At 38.4% G+C, this 13110-nt stretch overlaps 1 protein-coding gene across 1 annotated transcript in view; it reads right to left on the reverse strand.

Annotated features, from left to right (window-relative positions):
• Positions 1-413: 413 nt before the first annotated feature.
• The window catches only part of LOC134741631 (homeobox protein CDX-1), a 28756-nt gene continuing 16059 nt past the window's right edge, over positions 414-13110 (reverse strand). Inside the window, exons 2-3 of the mRNA XM_063674484.1 lie at positions 3087-3232; positions 414-2376 (exon numbers count right to left, since the gene is read on the reverse strand). Coding sequence (XP_063530554.1) covers positions 2140-2376; positions 3087-3232 — 383 coding nt within the window. The 3' untranslated portion in view covers positions 414-2139. The remainder of the gene's footprint in view (positions 2377-3086; positions 3233-13110) is intronic.

Genomic DNA, 13110 nt, shown 5'->3' on the forward strand with positions numbered 1-13110 from the left:
TGCTGAGATGAGACCATTTCGTGGCACCTTTTCTTTTTTATGTTTCTCTGTTTTGTATAATTTTCTATTTGTGTGTGCTAACCAAGGGCCTGACACTCTTTGATAGAGAAAAATAGTCTTATTGCGCTTCCTATAAGAGGAAAGAGAAAATAGTGCCATGCTTTGTCCTTATCACCGAGCGGGTGGCATCATAGGTAGGAGGCGATGGCGAAATACCGAAATTTATAAGAGTGAAAGAGAAAAAATCCTATGCTGCCCAAATTTTATATGAATATTATTTCTCTTACCACCGATCGCTCGGTGGCGCGTCTATAACTACTTGTATACATATACTATGTCTATGGTGCTAACGAATAAATTATTTCTATTCTATTCTATTTTCAAGAAGTCAATAGAGGTAAAAAAACGTCAAATATAGATTAACATGAATTTATTTAGCTTATCAAACGTGTTGTGATTGTGGTGCGTAATACATACTAACAATTTTTGTGTCACAAACAACTGCCAAACATCAATACAACAACTCCAATACAACAAGCACAAACTATACAAATCACTGGGCTGTTTTCAAACAAATTACTGATTCAAATAAATTATCGATTGTTCATTTTTGATTGAACACGTTTAAAACAAAACGCCTATGCTAATACGGAAACTTACGTTTGAATAGTTTCATTAAAGGACCATTACTGATTTAAACTGAAAATCATTTACATTATTTTCTTATTTTTTGATAAGTTATGAAATTAGTATACTATACAGTTAACCTAATGTACTTACACTATATTTACAGAACAATTTACGTCTAAGAATAATCTCATTGAACTTAAAAGTAATCCGCAAAATTAGCCCTGGTCAAGGCAATAATTCCTCTAAAAGATGTCTTAAATAGTTACCTATTAAATAAAATTCGTTCGTACAAATCGTACGCGCCATCAAATATATTCCGATACCTACTCTAAGGCGTGTTCAGACATTTGTGAGCACCTTGGCCGCTCCGATATCTGATGGCGACTGAACAATCCAAACATACTTACAAACTTGTGATGCCTTTTAGAGACATTTAAATAAACTCAACCCACTCAAGGCCAAAAATGCAGCATAAAAGAAGGCAAGGTCAGTTGGGTTAAGTCATAAGTGCACCCTGTCCAAACAACAATCCTGTGTCCTCGTGATCTTTTCCGAGGCATTACGGGGCTCTTGCCCCGAACCCTTGCCACTTGTGTCTACCGCTGTCTGGAGTCGGCCGACTGGGGCCCATTACTCGAACGATATTAGGCTAATATTATTAGTCCACGAACTGACAAATCGTATAGGTTGCCATGACAACACACTAGTAATATTAGACTAACATCGGTCGAGAAATGGGCCCCTGGACTGTCCCACCAAACATTTTATAGATACCACCTCTGTCGTACTGGCCTAACAAATAGCTTACAAGAGATTCATGATGAAATTAAATTTCACTTAATACAATGATTTCATACCTATCTTAAATGATCCAAGATAGTGAAATGACAATAACTTGTAACTAAAACAATTAAATAAAACGAACGTAATTAATAATCTCAACTACCACGCGGTTAACAGTTGTAGCTTTGAGAAATGATTATAAAAATTAATACTATGTAATAAAAAAATATAGGCATCTATATTTACAATTTTTTACATCTTTCAATATTGAAAGAGGTAAGATATACATACAATTCTTATATAATAATCCGCACTGACGGCGCGGACAGACCATAAACACCTTAGAGGCGCGAACGAGGATCTGAGCACAAACTAACAGAGTATATTAATATTTGAATACGGTTTCTCTAACCATAGGGTAGGTACAAATAACTTATGTCACTGATTAAAATGGTTTCCACACTGGAAAAAGAACCCGTGTCCAAACGTACCCGATGAAGCTCTATGCTCCTGGTTGTTAAAGCGTGAAAACTTACATCTAAAAAGGCATTTCGATTAATGATTTACAAACATGCCTACTGGCATAACTATAATAATTCCCGCAAGAGCATTAAATTGCACTTAATTTATCACAATACAAAGATCATGGCGAAGAGAAAATTGTGATTCACAGTCAATCCTCACAAGTCACTAGGTGTAGTCATAGTGAGCACAGTCGTGGTGGGGTCACAGGAGAGGCACGGGCGGCACGCCGGGCATGATTGGCTCCTGCAGGACGCCTTGGTGGTAGTGGTGGTGGTGCATCATGCCGTTCATCATCTGCTGGTGGTGCAGCATGGTGGCGTGGTGAAGCTGCGCGTGCTGGAGCGACGCGTGATCACCCTTCTCTTTCATCACGACCTCCTCTCGTTTCTTTACCTGTTTTCGCTCCTTGGCTCGCCGGTTTTGGAACCAGATTTTTACCTGCAATAATAAAAGTAGCTATATGGCACCGTTTACTGAAAGGTCAAACCAACAGAGAGCTAAGATGTGATTTTACGAGTTCTAGCCAATTTACTACCCAATCATCGTGCTTTTGTGTCAATTTTGTATTATAACACTTTAGTCGGGCAAGTAGGGGCAATCGAACAGTCTTTTTAGTATTGTGGATATAAAAATAAAGATTATGTGATATCGTTTTGGAACATTCTCAGACATCATTATCATACATTATTTAAGTATCTATTGGCATTTTATATACGTATACGATTTCGCTAAGCTCCCACATCAGAATAAGTAATAGTTTAGACGTTATACGTTCAAATGGCGACGCAACACACACACACACATAGACGATGTTCGCACCATAGCCACCATGCATAGAAGGTAGGATCCTATAGAAGTGGCCTACCGCATGCGCCCGCGAGGGACAGAACATATTACGCAATGCGACAATATGATTGGTCAAGTAGATCTGTAGCCCACCATAAACCATACAAATTTACGGTGGGGAATAAAAAAAAATGTGAGACTGTAACTAGGACAAACAATAATAACGCTTTCTCTGCTACTTCTACTAAAAGATACATAAGACTATCCCGTTCTGACAGTTCCCCCCACCACTCATACCTAATCCAGTTTATACTAGATTCATGCCACCATGGCGTGCCCCTGATTTAGAAAGTAACTGGTACCTGTCGCTCCGACAGCCCCAGGTTGGCGGCCAGCTCCGCCTTCCGCCGGATCGTAATGTACCGGCTGTAGTGGAACTCCTTCTCCAGCTCCAGACGCTGGTGGTCGCTGTACACCACCCGGTATTTGTCCTTCGTTCTTGTTTTACCTGCAAACATTTATTTTATTAGCTCTTTGGCCGCCAAATTACAACAAACACGCACGGAAAAAATGAAACTGCAATCGAATTTGTTGCTATGGAGTGTGCTCTGGGTAATTAATAAAATAAGAGGCGTCCTTGATATATCTATAAATTTTTGTGATTTTAAAATGACCGAAACTGTGAAAACAAATGATTCTGTTATTTCAATTTATTTCCCTCTGTTTTCCTAATGTTTTTTATATTAGCCAAGAGAGCTGTCGTGTTCAGTACGGATCAAACGAAAGCTAATCACAGAAGTCAGAAGTCCTTAGTCTCTTAGACCAGACCCATGTATATTTATATATAAATGATTGAAATTTAACATACATATATATGTACTTTTTTCTTTTGGGTGCTAATACAGCCTGTCCGCTTTTCTAAGATCACGTACGCCATGGTAAGACTGTGGCGAACTTAATCTTAGAAAATCGGACAGGCTATACCTACTGGTGTAAGACAAAGAAAGTATGATTCTCTCTATCTATATTTAAAATAAGACAGCCACTGACCAAACTATACTAGCGGATAAAACAATACGCCAAAACTGTCTTACAAGTCTTATATTACATTTCCTAATTATATCAACTTTTGACGCTTAGTTTCATCTACTACTATTGATGCTGGTACTATACAGAAATAAATTAAGTGTAGGTAAAAAATAAACCCGCAAAGTACAACCTATTCAAGACCCGAACATTGACGTAAACTACTTAAAAACCCTAAACTAGAAGAACACTTGCCAAAACAAAAACAAGTTTATAAGTTTGAAACGCGCGCGGGCACGACGGACTAAAATTTGTTTTGCCTCACAAATCTTATACTTAACTATTGTCTAGGAAGAATACAATTATTCTAAACACAATCATACTATTTACGTAGGTATTCAGTAAATACAAGTTGGCAAAATATAGATGGAACAAAGTTGGAAGAATCACAAAGACAATTTACCTACTTATGTGGGTTCCGTTTTATATCCCTCGTTTATTCGCGTTTTTATCATTTGAAAAGTCTTTTATATTCCCGTAACGTGCAAGCGGCCGCGGGGCCCCGCGAGAGGGGCGCAATCCCCCGGGCTCGATAAGTTAATCCTCGCGGCGAAGCACAGAGAGACCGCCGCCAGCCGGCTTACCAAGGGGTTATGGGCTAGACCACACGGCACGATTCACACATCTTTTTCTGTAGCCTATATTGCGTCATGGCAAAGGTCTTTCTGCTCCGACTGTTCCGTCACTCATCATGGTTTACGCAGCGTACTATACGTAGGCGGACAACACGCGAACGCGAAGCGATGCGGCACGGATGCCTATAGAAGTGTCCTATGTGGGCGATCTCGTTGCGAACGCGAATGCCGTGGGCCCGCCGCGCCGCTTCGCTTCGCGTTCACGAGTTATTCGCTTACCTAAGACGCTGCATTAGAATTAGACAGTGGCCATGGTATTAGGAATAAAGTTTGATTTTCCGAGAAAGAATTAATGGCATGTATCTTCGAAGCTAATCAAAGAGTGCCCTCCTCCTTCCCGAGGCGCTTTCTATTCCTAATTGCAAGAAGGGTTTCGCTTTGGCAACGTTATCCTATGAATTGGAGGAGACAATCGTTTTTAAGCAAGCGATTGCTAGTATAGCAAGTTTGAAGTTTTAAGTTCTTTATTTGCATTAATGTTGTACAAATGGATATTAAATAACAAATGTGTTGTTTCAAACATGAACCCTGCAAGGGCATAACATTATTACTTAACCTAACTTATAATACAAATAAAAATGTTAAATTGTAATCTTATCACATCTTAAAACTTATCATTTAAATTTAATATTCGTCGACAGTGTAATAGCTTTTTTATGAGGGTTTCTTTTAATTTTCTTACAAATAGATGTTCTTTCTATTCTTCCTTTATATTTTGTGGTAGTTTCTTATATATCTTTATGGACATTGATAAAGGGCCAGACGAATGAAGTTTTAATCGGGAGGGTGGTGGCATTAACTTTGTTTTGTTTCTTAGTGTATAAGTTAGCTGTACATCTTCACGTTTGGTATATAATTCTATGTTTGTGGACAGTATATTTCTAAAATATAAAGGCTATGTAGGTACGTAGCACTAGCACAAGACCTTCCAACAAGAGAAAGCAAAAGTGACCTATAATCGATCAGTTTCTTCAAGATGTTTTCCTTCGCCGAAAAGTAAGTAACTGGTAAATGTTAGTAGGTATATCAATTCCTATTAAGTTGCACACCTATCACGCATGTACGGCTACCATGCAGTAACAGAATGGCAAATGCCATGTCATCATCATATTTAAATATTTAATACAACTTGAATCTATTGTCATTGGCATTTTAAATTGTATTGTGACGTCGCTTTTTTTGTTAATTCTTACAACTCAACAATTTTATCTGCCTCGTAGATTTCTCAACGAGTAAAATTACAAAGATACGTAGATCTGTGTACATAACACTAAGACATAGCTGAGGTGTCTGCTTGTGTACTCAGAGTGTGTAAATATCCCTTATCTCGGTATTAAGAACTTCATAAATTATGTTTGTCACTTGCTGGAGAATTAGAGATGTCACGTAAATGCACAACAGTTTCTACAATCTTTATTTTCATTTTGATATCACTATTGATTTTTTGATATGAGTACTTTGACTATCTGTTTTTAGATCTGTAATTGTTTTATGATATCAAACATAATTCATAATTGTTTTCTAGACTAGTTATACGCAGAAGACCATCAGTTCCCTGCGCGTCCAATATTATAAAGGTTTCAGGATGTTGTTGGGGCTGTCCCGTTTCTGCAGCGCATCAGGTATGTTTGCACAAGCTCGCACGGATGACCATTGACCACTATGCAGATAACTTGCTTGCTTGAAGATACCCAAGAGAATTGCCTCATTGCTCTGCAGAGTGCGGGCTAGCTCCAACCCCATCCTGGCTACTGGAGCGGGCCGATACGATACGATAGTTTATTAATTCGTGGTTACGACCACATACGACTCACCTATAATGCGGCATTTTGAGGTCATAACAGCTACTAGGTGATAATAGTAATTGTTATTGCTGTCTGTTTTTGGTTGTCACTTTCTGTTTTTGTTTCACTAACATCACTTAGTTTTTAATCTTAATTATTATTATCCATTATGGGCCATTGCATTGTCGTCTTTTAAATAAATAAATTGATATTATTGATATCTCGTATCCTACCAATGCATGTTGCTATTTCAATAATTATTCCAAACTATTAACTATATATACTATTAACTTTTATCATCATCAGCAGCGGTATCATGGTCGCATTTTTTACACACTTTTATTTAGCTTCACCGCGTATATACCTTTGTATATATGTATAGTGCTTCAAATCTTGTAACTAAAATGTTAACCACTTCCCGGTATCTGATTCAGTTGAAATTTGGAGTACTATCGTAAGTCTGGTGACAATGCAATAATATGCTAACATGGAGGTGTTCTGATGATGCAGCTGGTAGGTAGTCAAAGGAACTCCTAGATGGAAAAACGCAAACACATCAAGTTTAGGCTGATTAGAGAGGTCTCAAGAAGTACTCGATAGACATGCAAATAAGAAGAAGTACAGTCAGCAATAAAAGTGCGCGTCACAAAAAAAAATTTGACAGTTACTTGTATCACCTGTCATGCCATGCGTCACTTTCGCACTTACATATTTGATAGAACGTGACAGGCATAGTGACAAATGATAAAGAGCCGATCATCTTAGGCCTACAGCTTCTTTAAAGATCTGCCTGCGCTGGACACTAGCCACATCTCATTGCACAAAAGTAAGCGAATTAAAGACTTCTCTGCCCACACACTTCTGTTGCATCTTCACACTCACGTCCCGGATTTTTCATCCATGTTTTCCTTTACCTACAGTTCGTACGAAGTTCGAACCCACGACCTCCGGCTGCACGCGTTACCGCTAAGCTAATGCTTCTACAATTAATCTGTGTGTATCTAAAAAATAATCAATGTTGAAATTGGTTCGAAACACAATCTTTGCTAAGTGGGAAAAGGGTCAAAAGTCAACAAACTGACAATGTTTTCTTACGCGACTTAAAAAAAAGTGTACACTATAGATAACTTTAGACTGAATGACAGAAAATTATAACTAAAATAAATTTCCTGTTAGAGGGGCAAACACAAAGACGCCAGAACTCGTATGGTAAACACATGAGCTTTGAGCTGCATCGTATAGGCAATAGGAGATTTGATATGAGGCGTTAATTCTCGTAGCAAACGGGGATGCCGAGTCGGGCGCCATCACGCGTCCCATCCTTTAATTTTATTATACACTTTACTTCGCTTTGGTCTGTGTATTTATTTATTTATTTGACGGAGACATATGACCCCGCGTTTTTTCTTTAAACAAAGAGTTATATAGGTAAGATTAGCTAATACCGAATGCTTGAATAGAATCACAGCGGTTTATTTGTTTGTTACGATCCTCGATCCAGATCGTACCTGAGAGGGGCGTAAAGGGGGCCACTGACTATCAGTCCGCCGGACGATATTGGCCTGTCAGTTGTTCGGAACTGCCAATTTTTTGTTCTAACTGACAGGCCGAAATCGTCCGGCGGACTGATAGTCTGTGGGCCCCTTAAAGCTAGAAATTAGAAGGAAGATATGGCCGTGGCGTTTTGTCCCTTTATCATAATTACTCTTAAACTATACATGTGTTTAAAATTTTGCATCTGTAAAATATGTAGGATTTAGCAGAAACTTATTATTTTGTTTAGATTGTAATACTTTAGTTTGCTAATAATGTGAATCACTATCACTAAAATTACGTTTCCCTTTAGTGATAGCAATTGATAATGAAATAAAGATAAACGGTGTTATTCATAAACGCGTTACTGACCTGAATTAGCTATTAATCGTTTATATATGTCATTTTGACTTATGTATTTGTAAGAAAGGGATAAAACATAATTTAACTAAATGGGGCCGTAAAGTTTTATGAATAAGGGGGAAAGTCAATGACTATGTAAGTAAATATTAGATATAGGTATTTATTTTAATACATACACTTTTTAAGGATGACTCACGTTAGACCGGGACATGACCGGGCCGGAGCTTTCGGCGCTTCGTTTTCTATGGAAAGCATCACGTGATCATCTGTCATGTCATAGAAAAGTAAGCGCCGGAAGGTCCGGCCCGGTCACGGCCCGGTCTAACGTGAGTCATCCTTTTTTTTTAAGAAGAGGGATTGCATATTTGAGTTTATTAGCCGGGCTAAGCATAAGAGCAGTAACTAATTTAGAAATGACATTTAATTGTTTGTACAATTGAATGAGATTTCAAAATGAGTTACTACTCTTATGCTTAGCGCGGCATTACACTCGCATTTTGTACTCATAATTAATTTATTTACTTGAAAGTTTTTTGTCTTAAATAAAAGTTCGATAACTCTTCTGTCGAATGGAATGAAATTCGCATACAAAATCAAAGATAACCTAGATCTAAAGCCTTTTCCGTTAGCCTCCCCGTTTGAGGCCACCCTTCCCTATATTTTGATTTTTTTCACTATTTAGCATACTTAATTTACTTCGCGTTTGCGTGTTGTTCGTCTACGTAGTACGCTGCGGAAGCCAACCGACACCAACACCACTACGTCGTACCCTCTCTACACGCTGGTCCATCTTAGAGGGCCAGTATGATGGCCCATCGTGTAGAGGAGCCATGACATTACTAGTGCATATTACTATATAATTTACGTGAGCTAAAATGTAATGTAACCATCATAAGCGTGTCTGTTATCAAGCAGGGTTTTTATTAAAATCATAGATGTTTGCGGCGGGCAAACACCGCGGGCGGGCGCGGCCAGGGCGGTGTTTAGTCAGACTATCTCGCACAAATATCACATCAGATAGGGAACGGGATAGGGACAGCACGAGAACAGAGAGATTCTGGGCAATCGCGGGTTTTATCCTCATGAGACTCCGCGTACAATTTTTTGTACATTTTTCACAATTTATTCTGAACTTTTATGGATTAACTAAGTTCCAAATTCAATAACAAAACAAATCTAGGTCTCTCAGGATATAATAATGACGGTATCTAAACAAAATATTACCCATATGGTCACTTACGTCACCGATTCACGCGATTTGCGTTAAATTGCGGCATTTGTTCGATCGATTAAATTCATCTAAAGTCGCATGCAATTTATAGAACTTATTTATTTGTTGATAATTGTTGTTATTTAATAAAATCGAGGCCTATCAGACTTGCACAAATATCACATCAGATAAACTGGGAACGAGATAGGGACATCATGACAACAGAGATTCTGGCCAATGGCGTTTAAAATCGTGAAGAGGTACCTATCGAAAAAAATGTAACCCCAAAGGCCGCTCACGTGACCGATTGCATGCGATTTGCGTTAAATTGCGGCATTCGTTGCACTTTTTTTAAACGCTCCACACAACTTACTTAATTCAGCCGTCCTAACTGCCATCCTAGCGATCCTAAAAAAAAAATCCTAGTTAATGCAGTCAGACTCTTCCGGAACGCGGTTACACCTTTACAATTAAGGATATGGAATAGGAGGATGGAAATTGTGAATTGTATGATCCGTGAAACGCTTTAGCGGGCAAATATTTAAAATCGCATGCATATTGTTAAGCTTCGTTAAGTATTTTGTTATACTCGTAATTGTCGTTATACTATACTCAAAATCGAAGCCTAATGGATCTAGCAGTGGTGTTGAACTGGGTCCGCAGCCAAGACAATCTCATATCGAGAGAAACGCAAATCGAAAAGTAATGTATCGGGATGACAGATGCAACGCAAAGTTACTTGATCGTGCCTGCAATACGGCCACTTGGGCACCAACATTTTTAAAGGAAACTTAATTTGCCTACACAGATCCACTGGTCTCCAAATGCACTGCACTAATAATCAGCTAATATAAAGCCTCGACATGTTTTTGATTACGTACCGTCAAGAAATTTGATTTCTGGGCCACTTCGTAAGTAGTGATAACTTGATAAGATACTCGTATATCATTATGGCAATAATATGAGATTCATGGCGGCTTTGAAATTGATTTGTCACTGTGACAAGATACCTACATAAGATTCCTACGAAGTGGCACACAAATCAAATTCCTTTACTATGTCTAACTCGTGGTTTCCACACTTTCCATGTCCATTATAAACATAACGAGACAACTCCTGATAAGATCAAGTATCAATCCAACGTTGATCTGAAGTCTCATCTCTGAATGATTTAATCAGAATCAGAATGCATTTATTCGTTATAACATAGGTACATTGTATTGGTCTTATAGTTAGAGCATATTGCGAACGCTATGTTTTGCCGCTAGGCGAACGAATTTGTTTACCTTTATAAACTAAGTTAAACATGCGATGCATTAATGTCAAAACAAAACGTGGTTATCAGTTATGTGCTGAAATATCGGAATAGTCGACACGCAAGTGTTAAAAGTGATACAAGCCATAAGATCAAGTACCACGATGTAAAATCTCATCTCTGAATGATTAATGTCAAAACAAAACGTATCAGTTATGTGCTGAAATATTTAATATCGGAATAGTCGACAACTCGACATGCAAGTGTTTTAAAGTGATACGAGCTATCGGCCGCGCCCTCCATCAAAAACGCATTACAAGCGTTTACAAGAAGGTTAACACCGATACGAGCCGCTTGAGTCAACATGATCAAAGGCGCCGCTATCGCTACGATTATCGCTCACTCGGTCATCAATCGCGCTGAATTTCGGCGACCGACAGAGCGATAAACTGACGATTATTTCATTGTTTTCTTTACAACTATGTACGACAAGCAATTTTATGTTCGATATGTGTTACACGGATAATCGTCATTACTATTGCTCGAAAAAAGCATCTTAAGCATTTCGTTAATGATTAGTTTTCAACCGAGAGTCGAGACACATCAGGTGTTTCGCGTGTGTTGTAGAATAAAAACATGAAATCGTTATCAAGAGTTATATACGTTATTTAATGATTGATTTTTGACAATTTATTCGGCGATTCGGGGTAGTACGGAAATGTAACTAATTACCTAAAACAATTAGGTACCAGTACCTACATATTTTGTGGACATTGACTTTTTTAATTGTGTTTCTAGGTACCTAAATATGCAGTCCGTAAAGTCCCGATATCGATACGAATCGTATCGATATCGTATCATATGATACGACTAATAGCTTGGCAAAATACTGGTATATAATACTTACGTACGTACTTACGTACGCATATATGTAAGTATTGTATTAGACAGACAGAATAAATTGATAATATTTAATATCTCATTAGTTTTAGCCCTTTCGCCTTTATGAGTATTAATCTAATCAATATTATTACAGACATTACAGTCACACCTTTTTAAACTAAATTAATAATTGTCTAGCCGTAATTAACCAAAGTAATTGATGAAGTTAAGTTGACGTCTGCATTGTTATTTTGTTACATTGTGTAAATGTGTTTTTTTTATAATGTATAGTTTTAGGTACATTATCAAAAAGTCTGTTAATTCATTAAAATTCCTGACATCTCGTATTCCGGCCGCATTCCTAACGGTAAAAATTCCTGACATGTCAGTAAAATTCCTGACGTAACCCTCCTTGCACCGCTTAGGGTGCGTAGTCAAGATGCCAATCGTTCGCTCCGTGGCAAACGATACGGCAATCTCTCGTTTCTCTATCACTCTTGCATATTAGTGCGACGGAGACACTGGCGTTTGGTTCGCTACGGAGTATTTAAGCGATTTGCAACTTGGCTAAGCACCCAGCTACCTCGCACATCTCTGGTGGAAACGCAGCGTAAACTGAGATGTTAGGACATCGCCTTAGTATATTTTTTTTTGGAAAATACAATTCTCGGCCTTTTTTATTTTCGGACTATTCTCAGACTGTTACATCTTGTCATTTTTATACTTCGTCATTGTTACCTTTAGTCTTTTTTATTTATTGACAGTAATATGTATTTAGAAGTTATTATTTTACGTAATTTTTCCTTACAGGCATTATTCGCCTAAGAATTCATCTATCTCTTTTACTCCAATGAAGACGTAATGCGTAATAAGAGTGAGAATTTGCGAACTTCGATTATCGCAGTTATAGCCCAGGCCATGCAATTTGAACGTACATTACACTGACGTCTAAATGATATTATTCAGTTATCCTGCGCTAACAATAAACTGAATAAACAGATATAGTGTACGTTCGACCTGGCTTGTAAGGGTCCCATGTTTGTGTTCGGTCGCGGGGGCTGGCGGGGCGGCTGGGGCTGGGCGGGTCGTAAAGGCGCACCCTATAACTCGCGCGCTTAACGTCTACTTAGGGCCCGCTCGGCTCGCTGGCGCCGTATCCTGACGCAAATTAAGCTGTACACATCACACAACATACCTAACTATGCTCAATCCACAAATAAATAATAAATAAATAAATATTATAGCACATTCTTACACAGATTGACTAAGTCCCACGGTAAGCCTAAGGAGGCTTGTGTTATGGGTACTCAGGCAACGATATATATAATATATAAATACTTAAATACATACAAAACACACATGACTCAGGAACAAATATCTGTGCTCATCACACAAATAAATGCCCTTACCGGGATTCGAACCCAGGACCATCGGCTTCACAGGCAGGGTCACTACCCACTAGGCCAAACCGGTCGTCAAATTATATCCATACTAATATTATAAGAGCGAGTGCGTCTGTGTCTGTAACCTCTTCACGCTTAAACCGCTGAACCGATTTAGTTGAAATTTGGTATGGAGATAAGAGTCCCGGGGAAGGACATAGGGTAGTTTTTATCCCAGAAGTCATCCTTTAAGGGG

Source organism: Cydia strobilella, chromosome 5, assembly GCF_947568885.1.
Source record: "Cydia strobilella chromosome 5, ilCydStro3.1, whole genome shotgun sequence".
Lineage (NCBI taxonomy): Eukaryota > Metazoa > Arthropoda > Insecta > Lepidoptera > Tortricidae > Cydia > Cydia strobilella.